General features: G+C 34.9%; 1 protein-coding gene across 1 annotated transcript in view; it reads left to right on the top strand.

The window, feature by feature from the left end:
- The window catches only part of LOC115218087 (neuronal acetylcholine receptor subunit alpha-10), a 90,172-nt gene that overhangs the window by 58,759 nt on the left and 16,413 nt on the right, over positions 1-15,000 (top strand). Inside the window, exon 6 of the mRNA XM_029787868.2 lies at positions 13,230-13,368. Coding sequence (XP_029643728.2) covers positions 13,230-13,368 — 139 coding nt within the window. The remainder of the gene's footprint in view (positions 1-13,229; positions 13,369-15,000) is intronic.

Below are 15,000 nucleotides of genomic sequence, written 5' to 3' on the forward strand. Positions count from 1 at the left end.
ACTTAAACAATGAGAGCCAGAAGTGCCAATATAGCTAAAGTTTTATGCAACTTAGAATAGTATATATGGTAGGCAAATTCATTATGTAAAAATAGGCATTGGGTCAAAACTAAAAATGTGAAAACTTGGCAATAATTTAAGCAATAACTCAAGCAAATTTTACTGTGAATTTGTTGTTTAGGTAGATTTTACTGTAATACATAACTAATTTTTGTATTATTCTATTTATTGTACTAACTTATTATGTACGACTATTATCTTTCATAACCTATTTTCAAATTTCTAATTATTAATTAATAATGAAAAAAATGAAATTTTTTAATGCGCAAAAGATATTTTGAGTTATACAAGTAACAAGTAATAATAAATAAAAATAATAACTTGTAATAAAATTTTTAGTTTTAATAAAAGCTAATATTTTCTAAATCTAAATATTTTATTTGAAATTTTATCCTTTGCTGCAGTATTTTAAGTAAAAAATTTCTTGTTCTGTACTTTACAAGATGTAATAACTTGTCCTGAATTTTTCCAGGTTTATAATCTTAAGAATATTATTTCTCTTGCTCGCTTTTCCCATGTAATAAATATATATGGCTTCCTAGCACTTCTTAATAATCACGCTGTATTGGTACAGTTGTCAATAATTCACGACTCTCAATCTTCTACTTTTATATAAATGTCGTTATGTTTGTCAACTTTATTTTACTTTCTGAGTGAAGCTCAATAGTTCTAAACTTTGTCAGTTGAAAGATGATTACCAAACAATTTCTGTTTACCAATTTCACTCAGAAGTCATTGGCCGAACCGGTGGTGTAGTAGATCATGCTTGCTCAGTTATTATATTTGTTTCAGTTATTAGACCGCGGCCATGCTGGGGCCCAGCTTTCAAGAACTTTAGTCGAGCGAGCCGAATCCCAGTACTTATTTCATTTTAAAGCCTTCTATTATTTTATCGGTCTCTTTGCCAAACCACTGTGTTACAAGAACGTAAGTACACCAAAAGCAGTTGTCAAGCGGTAATGAGTGACAAATACAGACATATGACATTCCAGAAGAACTAGTTCTCGCCATTACAAAGACCTATGGGAAGACCAGAGCCTGTGTGTTGTCATCTGACGGAGAAATGGAATTCTTTCAAATACTAGCTAAGGTGCTATAAGGAGATCCGCTTGCACCTTACCTGTTTGCAGCTGTATTGGATTATGTAATACGAAAGGCTATAGGTAATAGTGACGAAGACTTTGGTTTCACTATAGACCGGTAAAGATCGCTGAGAGTACCAGCAGTAACCACCACAGACCTGGACTTCGGAAGCTGCTCAGTAGAGTAGAATCATCGGCTGCTAAAGTAGGACTGCACAAAAATGTCAAGAAAACGGAATACATGTCCTTCAAGCAATCGAGGGGTGCTGAACTGTTTCCTTTGAGCGGTTCCAAACTGAATGTTGCTGAAGACTTCAAGTACTTAGATGGTTGGATGGGCAGTTTAGAAGCAGATATCAAGATCAGGAAGGCACAAGCATGGACAGCCTGTCACAGACTAAAAGTCTGGAATTCCAAATTTCCCAGGAAAATAAAAAGATCAAGCTGTTTATTGCAACTGTCGAATCAGTGCTATCATATGGCAGTGAAACATGGACACTGACAAAGAAATTATCAAACAGGCTGAATGGATGCTACACAAGGATGCTGCGAATGGCTCCAAGTGTGAAATAGCAGCAACATATGACAAATAAATGCCTTTACGGGAACCTACCCAAAGTTAACGAAAAGATCGAGCATAGACTATCTGGTCACTGCGTGCACCATCCTGAGCTGGAAGCATCTAAGTTAGTCTTGTGAACCCCACTTTATGGTGATGTAAGAAGAAAATGTAGTCACACTTACATCGACAACTTGAATGCAGACACTGGCCTGGAGTATATCCAGAACATTGAAACAATAATGATGGGCCGAGAGGTGTGACGGGTAGACTTTGTTGCTGCGCCCTGTAAAATTAATAAAATAATAAACACTTATCTCTCTCTCTCTCTCTATCTATCTATCTATCTATCTATCTATCTATCTATCTATCTATCTATCTATCTATCTATCTGTCTGTCTGTCTGTCTGTCTGTCTGTCTGTCTGTCTGTCTATCTATCTATCTATCTATCTATCTATCTATCTATCTATCTATCTATCTATCGGCCCGAGGCTATAGCAGAAGACACTTGCCTTAGGAATGAGAACCCAGGTTCGAAATTTCTCCAATGAAGGCTGGGGGGTATATCAGCCGAAACGTTGTGTTAACAACAAACAAGATGAGAACAAATATTTGTCAAATGTAAAAAATGTAAATAATGTACATAATTCCTCATCTCTTAAATATAGAACTGAATCAAACTTCTAACCAACTGTCATCCCTGCGCCTATATATATATATATATATATATATATTATATATATATATATATATATATATATTATATATATATGTTTATTTGATAAACACAGTATGTTTTTATGTGTTACTATTAGTTTTATGCGATGAGAGCATGCCAGACAGTATTTTTGTATTTTTTAACAATCTTCAGGCACTGCCCACATGGCATCCCGAACTAAAGATAGAATGATAGGATGAGAGGAAACGCGAGAAAGGGCGAGAAAGAAGTACATATAAAAGGTGGAAGGTTGAAAAACCGGAAAACAAAAAAAAAGTAAATCAGAAAGAAGCGAAGTGGGGGAATTCCACATTCTAGATCTACTTTTTTCGCGGATTTTCTTGCATTTCGCTTTTTCTTTCACGCTTTTCTCGTTCTGTGTGTGTGTGTGTGTGTGTGTGTGTGTGTGTGTGTGTGTGTGTGTGTGTGTGTGCGTGCGCGCGTGTGTGTGTATATGTAAGCAGATATCTAGAAAGCATTCATTTTGTTTAACGAATTTGGTTAACTATAAATACCAATAAATTCAAGAAGCGAATTATGTATGAGAATTAAATCTAAATATCGCTTAGAAGAATTTCAAGAAATTCAGAGTGTAAAACAATAAGGACAAGAATGGAGAAAATCACATCTTTAATTGATGGTTACACCATACGTTACGGATAATCGTTTCTATTGTGCCAGCTTATCTAGATACAGAAAAACGTATAAAACACCAGTGGAATTAATTTATCAGAAAACGTAGGCTAAAGCAACGTTATCAAAGGCAATCCAAAATGGACTAAATTCAAAGAGAACTAAGAAAATAACTCGAATAAATGAATGCTTACAAAGGATCTTAAAATGAAATAAAATATTCTAAGAGAAGCCAGTTTGGTATTTAACATTTGATGACGTCAGTAGATAATGAAAGAATAAAAAAATCAACATGGAAATTCTACGTCATGACAATTAGTTAACCATCCATTAAATATGCTAAACAGATTTTTAGAAAAATTATGCATATTAGATTATAGGAAAAGTGAATATAAGTAGTGGGTTATTTGCTATTGAAATGTTTAAATGTTTTTTCTATATTTTGGGCAATTTCAATGTAAAATTATTTTTACAATTTAATAATACTAATTTAGAAGTAATTATATGATACATACATATATACATGCACGCACACACACACACATGTATATATATATAATATATATATATATATATATATATTATATATATATTATATATAATATATATATAATATTAAATTAGAGATAAAACCACTATACTATATATAAAGCTCAACTTGTGTGTCTGTGTGTGTATCTGTGTGTTTAACTTCCCGGCACATCTCCTCCTAGCCAACAAATCGTAGAACCACCAAAATGGTCACTTAAAGTTTAGGCGAATGAAAATTGAACTGCGCTATTTTTCTTCCGAAATTCATCTCGCAAGTGCAAAAATGGATAATGTGTTTATCCCATGCATTGAATAGTGAACTTTACACAGTCAGCTGTTTGACGTGAACTGTGTTCACCACGCATGCAAGCATGCGTAAATTGCATGAAAAATAAAAAATCAAGATATAAAAACGAATCGCCGTAAACATTGTAGAAATTCGGCAAAGAAATGAATTTTCAGGATGTAGCCTGGAGGGTTTTTTCGTATTAATCGTTTGGACTTTGTGAACACATACCAATTGTTTTCATAACATTTTAAACGCTTTGAATTAAATGTGACCATCTTGCGTTGACTCTGCAGTTTGAATCACTTTAACCAAATTTTAGCAGGCCGGATTTTTGATCATCACGATACATCGCCAGCGACTCCTTGAAACTCTCCCCTGAAATCCCCATTGAGAAATACTGATGTAAAAGAATAATTCAACAATGCAATTATTTGATCAACAAAAATTTATGAAACGCTTCTACGTACTTCCTATTGAGGAAATGGAACACATAAGCGCAAAAATAGAGGGCATTAAATGCTTGATTTTAAAACCAAAATAATTGAATTTTGATTGAACTTCATCCAAGTTTAGCTTAATTCGCGCGTGCATAGAACGCACGAGCGCACGAGTCGGCCAATACTGCTAGTATATATGTGTACACACACAAATTCATACATGCATATACATTTATACATACATATATATTCTTTTACTTTTTACTTGTTTCAATCATTTGACTGTGGCCATGCTGGAGCACCGCCTTAAAGGGTTTTAGTCGAACAAATCGGCTCCAGGACCTATTCTTTGTAAACCTAGTACTTATTCCATCCGAACCGCTAAGTTACAGGGATATATACACACACCAGCATCGATTATCAATCGATGGCGGCGATACAAACACAGAGACAGATGCACACACACACCACACATAAATATACACATACATACATACATACATACATACATACATACATACATACATACATACATACACACATACACACACACATACATACATACATACATACATACATACATACATACATACATACATATATATACGTCAGGTTTCTTTCAGTTTTTGCCTACCAAATCCACCCACAAGTCTTTGGTCGGTCCGAGGCAATAGTAGAAGACACTTGCCCAAGGTACCACGCAGTGAGTCTGAACCCAGAACCGTGTGGTTAGAAAGCAAGTTTCATACCATATAACCGCACCAAGAAGATCAAAAGTACGTGCTAAGCCACACTGTCGGCTTCCCGAATTTTGTGGAGCATATATTTCTCCTTGGATGGGACACCGGTTCGTCACACGAGTACGCAATTTTTTTCCCAGCTGAGGGGATTGGTACATGTAAAATGAAGTGTTTTCTCTCGAACGCAACTCATCGCTCGGTCCAGGAATCAAAATCAAAATCTTACGATCACGAGCGCCTCACTCTAACCATTAAGCTACACAACTTCACACACATACAGCCAAACACACAGACAGACACACACACAGACACACACACAAGCTCTTGAAGTATATCACATAAGTTATAAAAGTGTAACATGTAAATATTGGGTTGGAAAATCTTTTTGGAGAGACGAAGTCCTAAAAAGATTAATTTAATGTTCTCTAGGGAGTATATAAAATTTCCTATGACGTCAGCAGTAAATCTACATACATACATACATACATACATACCTACATACATACATACATACATACATGCATACATGCATACCTACCTACATACATACATACATACATACATACATGCATGTATGTATGAATAGGATTCTCGTGCACTCAACAGTGTAAATTATAACCCATCTTAAGCGATGTATTCCTCCCCTAAAGGGGTCAACTGATAATTCAAAGGGTTTATAAGTAATTCGAAACCAGAACGTTAGTCTCTTGTGAAATAAAACGAGAGGAATAAAATGACTGAGATTGTAAAAAAAGAAAGTGTGTTCAGGACTACATAAACTTAACATTTCTTTGAATATAACACGCATCATACACGCACACACACATGCATAAACAGCGGCACACCCAAACACATACGTACAGTACACACAATCATATGCATATATATATATATATGTGATCTCTTGAGCACCACCAGCAAAAATATTTTTTCCTCTGTCTTCCCTTCTTGGGATCTTTCCTTCTCCTTGTTTCCGACGAAGAGCTCCGCTCGAAACGTTAAACCCTTCTTCCCTTCTTTCCTGAGCGTCAATAATACTTTAATTGTTCCACGTCCTCGCGTTGCTGTGTTTTTTTCTCTTTTTTTCTGTGTTTTCTTGTTTGGATTAACTATATATATATAAATGTGTGTATGTATGTATATATACTTATACACAAACGCACACATATAGGATATTTTATAATATAATATATAATATAAGGCGTCAAGCTGGCAAAATTGTTAGGACGCCGGGTAAAATGCTTAGCAGCGTTTCGTTCGTCCTTACATTCTGAGTTCAAATTCTGCGGTGGTCAACATTGCCTTTCATTCTCTCGGGGTCGAGGAAATAAATACCAGTTGAACCCTGGTGTTGATGTAGTCGGCTTACTCTTACCTTGAAATTGCTGGGCATGTGCCAAAATTTGAAATCAATGTAATCTAATATGTCTCTCTCTCTCTCTCTCTCTCTCTCTCTCTCTCTCTCTCTATATATATATATATATATATATATATATATATATATATATATATATATTATACATATATTCGTACATATGTATGACATAAAAGTTTAGGTCAAACGATGTTTCCTTCCATGTGAGAGAGAGAGAGAGAGAGAGAGAGAGAGAGAGAGAGAGAGAGAGAGAGAGAGAGAAAATTGTCTACTGAGTTACATGGCGGAGTTGTTAATGCTTCAGTTTTGTGATTGTTTTGTAAGCTGAATAGCTACACATCACTAAGTAGTAAACGCACCTGTCCTTTGGACGGTTTAAGTTGCTTCGGGGATATTTTTTCACCAAATAATTGAACGACCGAGGTTTATGAGTAGCACGGCAACCTTTGTTTCCTATTAACCTAGGAACGGAAAATCAAATTGAAGGTTTGTTGCACTTTAATGATCATAGAACATATAAATTTACAAGCGATGCAAAGTAGATATACTGAAGTGATTTGGGAGTAGATTACGAATAATGAGTACAAAATATCGTTGAAAATGACTACAAAATATATAGACAAAATTTCACTTTTATAAAAAAGCTTAAAAATGTATGGAAGACTTTACATAAAAAACGATGTCAATTTAGGTCCATTTACGCGGGAGCTCTGGGCAAAATGTTAAGTGCATGACCATCCTTGAGACATAACTAATGTGTGTGTAAAGTTTGGTGAAAATCGATTGAGAATCGTGGAAATGTATGCGCTCAGTGTTCCTAGTCAATTTAATCACAACCGCTGGTGGACAGTGGAAATAAATAAATTGACATCTTTTCACTTTTATAAAAAGATAAAAAAAGTATGGAAGACCCGACAGACTATAAAATAGCTGAGTAATGCAAATGAATAGGAATTATTTATTATTGGGTTCCTATCGCTCTAGAGGTCCCAATATCGATTTTAAAAAAATATAAGTATCCTATGTTCGGGTCTGGGGTATGAAACAGCTGTGTATAAAATTTTAAAGAAATCGGATGAAAGATGTAGTAGTTATTGAGGTACATTAAATTTTTGTACACACACACACACACATACACACACACACTCACACACACACACACACACACACACACACACACACACACACACACACAGTGAAAACTTCAATTTTATAGATATTAGATAAATTATCTCAACGCGTGATGGGTCCCTCACGAATCCGCCCAATCAACTGTCAACGGCTCGGTAAGTGCCGACCGTGGTGGCAACGGGTAACGGAGAATCAAGGTTTAATTCCGGAGATGGAGCATGCGAAACGGTTACCACACCCAAATTACTCGCTCCCGGCACGCGGAGGTAGTGACAAAAAAATAACGACGCGGGGCTTCGACAGAGATCGGAATGAGTACACTTTAAATCCGTTAAGTAGAAAGAGAATACGTTGAATGTCGCATATTCAGAACAATATTTTCTACACAATACATTTAATCTAGCGATGTCAGGTCCTAAATAGGGCCCCACTGACGCACCGTTTGGGTTATGCGTAAGAATCGCCCAGGGAAGTTTGTAACGGCTGAGTTTGAGTTGCAAGGTTTGAAGAACATTTGATTGGAATTCTAAATTGAGTTGATGATTAATATATATAAGAATAGTATCTATATTCGTGTTTACACGTAGATTAGTAAAATGATACAATAATCTGTAGCCATTACAATGACGAATTTGTTATAGATTTATTTTTAATAAGGTGTATTGTTTTGGAAACGTTATATTATGAAACTGAAAGTCTGATATTGTACGCATTGTGTTTATGTGTTAACTGTACGCTATATATACAGCGTTTTCATATTCACATACAATTGGTGCTAAATATAATTTAACGTCTTTATCAGTATATATTCATGTAAAGGGTTCTGATTTGAGGAATTGTGTAGGGTCCTTAATGTAAGCATGAATATCTAATGTCAGAAGCATTCTCATTTGTAAATTCTGGTATTCAAAATAACAAAAGTATGACACAAATCTACTTTCCATCCACATCCGTGCTTTTCTTCAACTCATTATCTGAGTTGCCGAGTTCCTCTGTTTAGTTTCGCTTCATTTGTTGCATTCTTCATGTCTATGAGGTTCTAAATGTTTGTCTGAGTCGATTACATTTTCCCTTGCATAGCGTCCCTGTTGTTCTCTTAATATTTCAATTGGCATCGTTACAACTTTTCTTAGCAGCCAACTTATCCAGCCACATAATTTTAAGTGTCACTGTCTTTGTTCGAATTTTTGTTTTGCTAGATTAATTGCGTGTACCAATGTTTGCACTAATCTCTAAGTTATTGAAGTTACGAGCTCTAGTATTTATTTATAAATGATTGCAAGCAAATTTATGAAAATATAGTTTTGATCTCTAAAATTTTGTATCTGTAGAAGGTTATCAGAATATGTTCAGCAAGGTATAGGAAATAATATAAACGAAATAAGTTGTAGGGAAAATGGAATGCACTATAAAAAATTGTTTTGAGAATAATTTTTAATGAAAAAATGCTTCCGTGAAGATAAAAGAAATATGTAGTAGTATTCATAGTAAAAGCTAGTGAAATTGTCCAAGAGACAAATGTGTAAAAGCATAAGAATTTGGTGTTTCTGAGAAACTCGTGATATCGGTGAAAGATATCGTACAAACTTTAGACGACGTAATAAAGTGTGGTAATAGAGTTCAGACTTGCAAGAGGACATAATTGGGAAAGATCAAATTCGTGAAGCGATGGGAATCTGTGCGAAGAAGGAACCAAAGAAAGTTACTGAGTGCGGTGTTACAAAATCATTAACATGGAAAATTTGCAATTTGTGAGGGCGTCGGAATCTATGTGAGAAAGGAAACAAAGAAAGACGGAATTGTAAGCTTTAAAGCAAATGCTGGATGGCTTATGAGATGAAATGATTTAGCACATTGGAAGAGAATGAAAATTGTACAAAATCTGCTGATTAAATATATCAGAGTTTCATTAATTTGAAACAGAAACCAGTTAAAGAAGGCTACAAGTTTTCATATAGAAGCATGAACGAAACCTGTCTTAATTTTGACATGTCAGAAAATGAACCTGATATGAGAGAGAAAATGAAACCAGTGAAAACTACTGGATACGAGAAAAACAGGTTCACATTCGTACTTTTGTGTATGGAAAATGGTGCTAAATTAAAACTAGGTTTTAATTTCCAACAGAAATTGTTGTACGTATTTAACCACAAGGCTAGCTGGATGAAAGTGGATTTATAAAATGGATAAAGGAAGCTTGGAATTTGCAACCTGGTGGACGACAGAAGTAAAAGTGCTCTCTCATCTGTAATTCGTGTTAGTCACATATAAAGAAAGGTGTTGTTGATTATGTTTGATTAGAGGACCTGGATACAGTGTTAATTCCTAGTTGAGTTATAACTGTTTTACAATCGTTAGATAATAGTAACCATAAGCGGTATACAAGCGAACATCATGAGGATGAAAAGGAGGAAAATGTGTGAAAACCTGTACACGAAAAGAAGTAATATTTGGGGTCCATCACTGTCTCTGGTTCATGAGTGGATTGTTAGTTCATGAAAGGAAATAAAAGCTGATATTATAAAATCGTTCAAGAAATGTGGAATTTCAAATGCAATGGATCGCAGAGAAGACGAATCACCGTGAAAAGATGATAATGAAGAAGCCTCCGATAATGTGAGACCCATGATTACGGACAACGATGATGAAAAGAATCTATACAACTACAACGATATCATCATTCACTATGAAGATTAAAAGGGTTTATTCAAAGCTGAAGATGATAAGCACTGTGATTTTGCAGGATTTTAAAGAAATTTCGTGTTTGAAATATTAAGATTTTAGCATGTAGTTGTAATTGAAAGCTTTAAAATTTCCTACTTCAATTTTGTATGCATAAATAAAGCTTACGAGTTTATTTTCATTCACCGGATTTATCATTTTCGTTTTAATATTTATAACCTTAAACTGTATTGAAGTATTTAATTAGAAATAAAAATACGATACTGATACACAGTAGCGTCATAAATGGGAATTCGATGATATTACAGCGTATTTGATCAACTAAGATGGACAGAAGTATAACAACAAGTTTTAAATATTCATAACAAGAACAGGGTCACGTCTATTTGGTAGAATGTGTGCAGTGATGCGGATAATGGAGAATTGTTAGTATCATAACTGTAATTCACTGTCTTTTTTCGTTATTCACAATAGAGATTATTTCGGAGTGCTGTTTCTGTCGCAGCACTTGGAATTGAAACCTGAGCTTCAGACCATCAAAAGAAGAGTCCGTGTAATCAGTAGCCCTCGAAATTTAACCTTAGTAAACTGGTCTAAAAATTCGACTTTTATACAAATATACCCGCCATATATACATATATGCATAACGTACTTACATGCATAGATACAAATATGCAAACATACAAACATAAATACATGCTTAAATGCAACCATACATACATGCATACATACATACATACATACATGTGTATATATATATATATATATATAATATGGTAATAATAAATTATTATTACCAGTGGCCTAGAACAAAAACGAATTAGTCATTAGACTATATATTATTCATATAGCACAGCGCTTTCCTATTTGGAAGCCTCTTATTGTATATATATATATATACATACATGTTAGGGTGATGCAAAATAACTTACTATTTCAAAAACTTGAAGACACCCTCTAATTATATTTAATTTAGTGCAAAAACTCAACATTCAAAATTTCAGCACAATTGAAGACATTTTAGAGGTTGCTACCATCTACCGAACTTTTTGTATATTGTTATTTTTCAGTTTGTATTTATTGTATATTTTCTGTCTCCTTGCTATCTTCTACTGGCCCGGGTATAGAACTGTTTGAGATTCAAATCAAAGTGGGTAGAAATTGACAAGAACAATTACCAAACAGCAACAGATGACCCTAACATTGTAGAGAAAATCGCAGATGCTGAAGAAATCATTCAATTTGCTCAAACTCAGCTTGATGAACAGCAGCCTCGTGACGACTACAAGAATTGCTCGAGCTAACGCTCATTTTCCTCGGTAGTACCCCCAAGTTAGGAATCAGCTTTAAAGCACCCGGAGCTTATCACAGAGCTCGATGGATGGCCAAGCTAATTTACTGCATTAAAATTTGGATGTTTAAATCTCATTTTAAACTAATCGAGAGAGAAGAAAAAAGCTGCTTTTCAGCTGCGATATACATCAGATCGTGGTACCTGGCATCCATACCCTTATGCGTCCCCCCATTCAGATTTGCATTTTGTGCAAAATCTGCAGTTCTACAATGAAAAGGATGACAAAATTGCAAGTACCGCACTCAATAAGTTTTTGAGACATTTGTGGTACCTCTCTGAGGTGCTTGTGGCGCTTGCATTTTTTTACTCACCTGTTTCGCATGAAACAAAAAATAAAATGAAGCATGCTCTGCAGAAACTAGTTGACTCAAAACCGAGCAAACGAGCATCAATAAATCCTGAATCAGCTGGATACCAATAGTTTCATGTAGGATACCAAAAGTTTCATGCAGAGAAATCTCCTACCAATTATCATGCCTGCCACATAGGAACGTTTGTACTCGGCTCCATTTTAGATGAGATGCACATCCTTAATTATGCACATTCGAGTATGAATATACATGTACAAGTGTATGTGTACATATATACAGCATAACAACACTCGCTTCTATGTGTATGTGTAAATATGCACGAATTTTCCTATATTTATGTATTTTCTTATTGAATGAAATAACGAGAAAACTATTTGGAAAATTTGAATTATTCACGTCACTTTGTAATTGTTTATATAATTTGTTCTAGAACTATCCAGGGAAATACTATTATCGTCGGTTCGATCTGCAACTAGTTTGATAAGTGCCAATGCATGAAACTCTCGGACCTTGAGTTACTCAGTTGATTCTGCTAAACATTAATAAGAAATATATACCTATATATACATATATAAGTCTGTCAGTTTGTCTGTCTGTCTATCTGTCTATCTATCTATCTATCTATCTATCTATCTATCTATCTATCTATCTATCTATCTATCTATCTATCTATCTATCTATCTATCTATCTAACATCTATCTATCTATCTATCTATCTATACACACACACAACCATATATATATATAATATATATATATATATATATATATATATATATATATGTCTATTTATATATGTATATGTTTGTGTGTGCGTATCTATATATATATACATATATATCTATATGTACATACACACACATATATATGTGTGTATATGTATATATATTACTTGGTAGCAGTTCAAGTATATTTGAATGGTATTTGAACCCTTAAGAAAGGTTCAAATATCTTTCAAACATATTTGAACTGGTACCAAGTTTTTCTCTCACTCGCTGCTTGTCGCTTTTAGTCAGTAACACACACACACACACACGCGCGCGCGCGCACACACACACACATGGGTGTGTGCGCTTGTGTAAGTATAGAACATGTGTTATTGGAAATAGTAAATAAGATTTTGAAATGATACTATCAATGATAACAATAATAATAATAATAATAATAATAATAATAATAATAATAATAATAATAATAATAATAATAATGAAAACAATGATGATGAGGATGATGATAATAATAATGATGATGATGATGATAAAAATAGTAATAATAATAATAACAATGATAAAGAAACAATTTTTCTTTACTCTCTTATTCATCCAGCTCGGAATACGTATTGAAAGGCATCAAAGAATACTACAGAGCCAGGGTTTTCCATGATGGGACTGTGAAATACAACTTTCCGTCAGTTTTGAAATCTGTGTGCCAGATCGATATAAAACATTTTCCCTTCGATCAACAAGTAAGTCTTTGTGATTTCTTTTAAACATTTCTTATTGTTTGAGAATGGTGGCTGGTCACGAAAGTCATGCAATGTCACACGAGTAGTAACTACATTAAAACGTTCAAAACAAAAACAAACAACAACAAAAACATACAAACAAACTATCCCACCTTCTCCCCCCCCATCAAAACAGAAACGACTTTAAGTGGGAGCCTAAACATGGTTATCCGTGCAGCTAGAAATAACAGTCAATAACTTAGTAGGGTGAAATTTAAGAGATATAGTTTAAGGAATAATTTAAAGGACATATCTTAAAATAGATGAGATGGTGTCAGCTGAAAATACTTTGGTTATAAATTTATTTGAATCGAGGCGATTCGCGTCTAAACAACAGCCTCAGCAAGAAGAAGGAAAGTAAACGTAATTGTTCTGAGTATTAATTTTGTAATTTTCCTGTCTATTAACTTCTAGTTAGTATACTTAGAATATTTTCTATATATCGCTGGTCATGAACGTAGATAGATGAGTATGTGGGTATTTTGAGAAACGACCGTGCCCCGCATAGTCACGGACTGCTCTTTGGCAAGGCATAGCACCGGTTCAGCCGCACTGCCAGGGATACTGCGAAATCATAGGACTGCAGCATGGCGGATTGTGAAGAAGTAGTAGAAGAGATCAGCTGAGCCAACGGTACTTCTTACATTAATGCTGAGCGGAGGAATCCTAGAAGACCAATGGTCAGGATCACCACGCGAGGCGAGCTGGCAGAAACGCCGGGCGAAATGCGTAGCCGTATTTCGACTGCCGTTACGTTCTGAGTTCAAATTCCGCCGAGGTCGACTTTGCCTTTCATCCTTTCGGGGTCGATTAAACAAGTACCAGTTACACACTGGGGTCGATATAATCGACTTAATCCCTTTGTCTGTCCTTGTTAGTCCCCTCTGTGTTTAGTCCCTTGTAGGTAGTCAAGAAATAAGTAGTTCGTCTGCCATTATGTTCTGAGTTCAAATTCCGCCGTGGTCGACTTTGCCTTTCATCCTTTCGGGGTCGATAAATTAAGTAACAGTTACGCACTAGGATCGATGTAATCGACTTAATCCGTTTGTCTGTCCTTGTTTGTCCCCTCTGTGTTTAGTCCCTTGTGGGTAATAAACAACTAAGGATCACCACGCTCGATCAAGAGAGTAACAGCAACGCATTTATAAGGGCGGCAACCATGTTTGTATAATCAGCTAATGAAAGATTCACAATGACTCAAGTTCCAAATTCATATTCATAATAATGGAATCGGATGGCGACAGATAGTCATGGGAATCCGCGAAAGCAGCGGGGAAAAAAGATGACACGGATGGGATTGGAACTAGGTACCATTATTTCTAAACTAAAAAGATATAGTTTAAGGAATAATTTAAAGGACATATCTTAAAATAGATGAGATGGTAATATTCATTAAGTCACCAACATTAGTACAACACTACCGTTTGATTATAAATGAAAGACACAGCCAGACTTCAACTCCAAAATATTTTTTTCTTTATCAAGAACTGGGTGTAAGTAAAATAAAAATTAATGGAGGACCAATTTCAAGGGAAGAAGAATTTGGAAGGAATATGGGCGTCAAAGGAATCCCCATGGAGGTGTTTCGTAAAC

This window comes from Octopus sinensis, linkage group LG12 (assembly GCF_006345805.1).
Source record: "Octopus sinensis linkage group LG12, ASM634580v1, whole genome shotgun sequence".
Classification (NCBI taxonomy): Eukaryota; Metazoa; Mollusca; class Cephalopoda; order Octopoda; family Octopodidae; genus Octopus; species Octopus sinensis.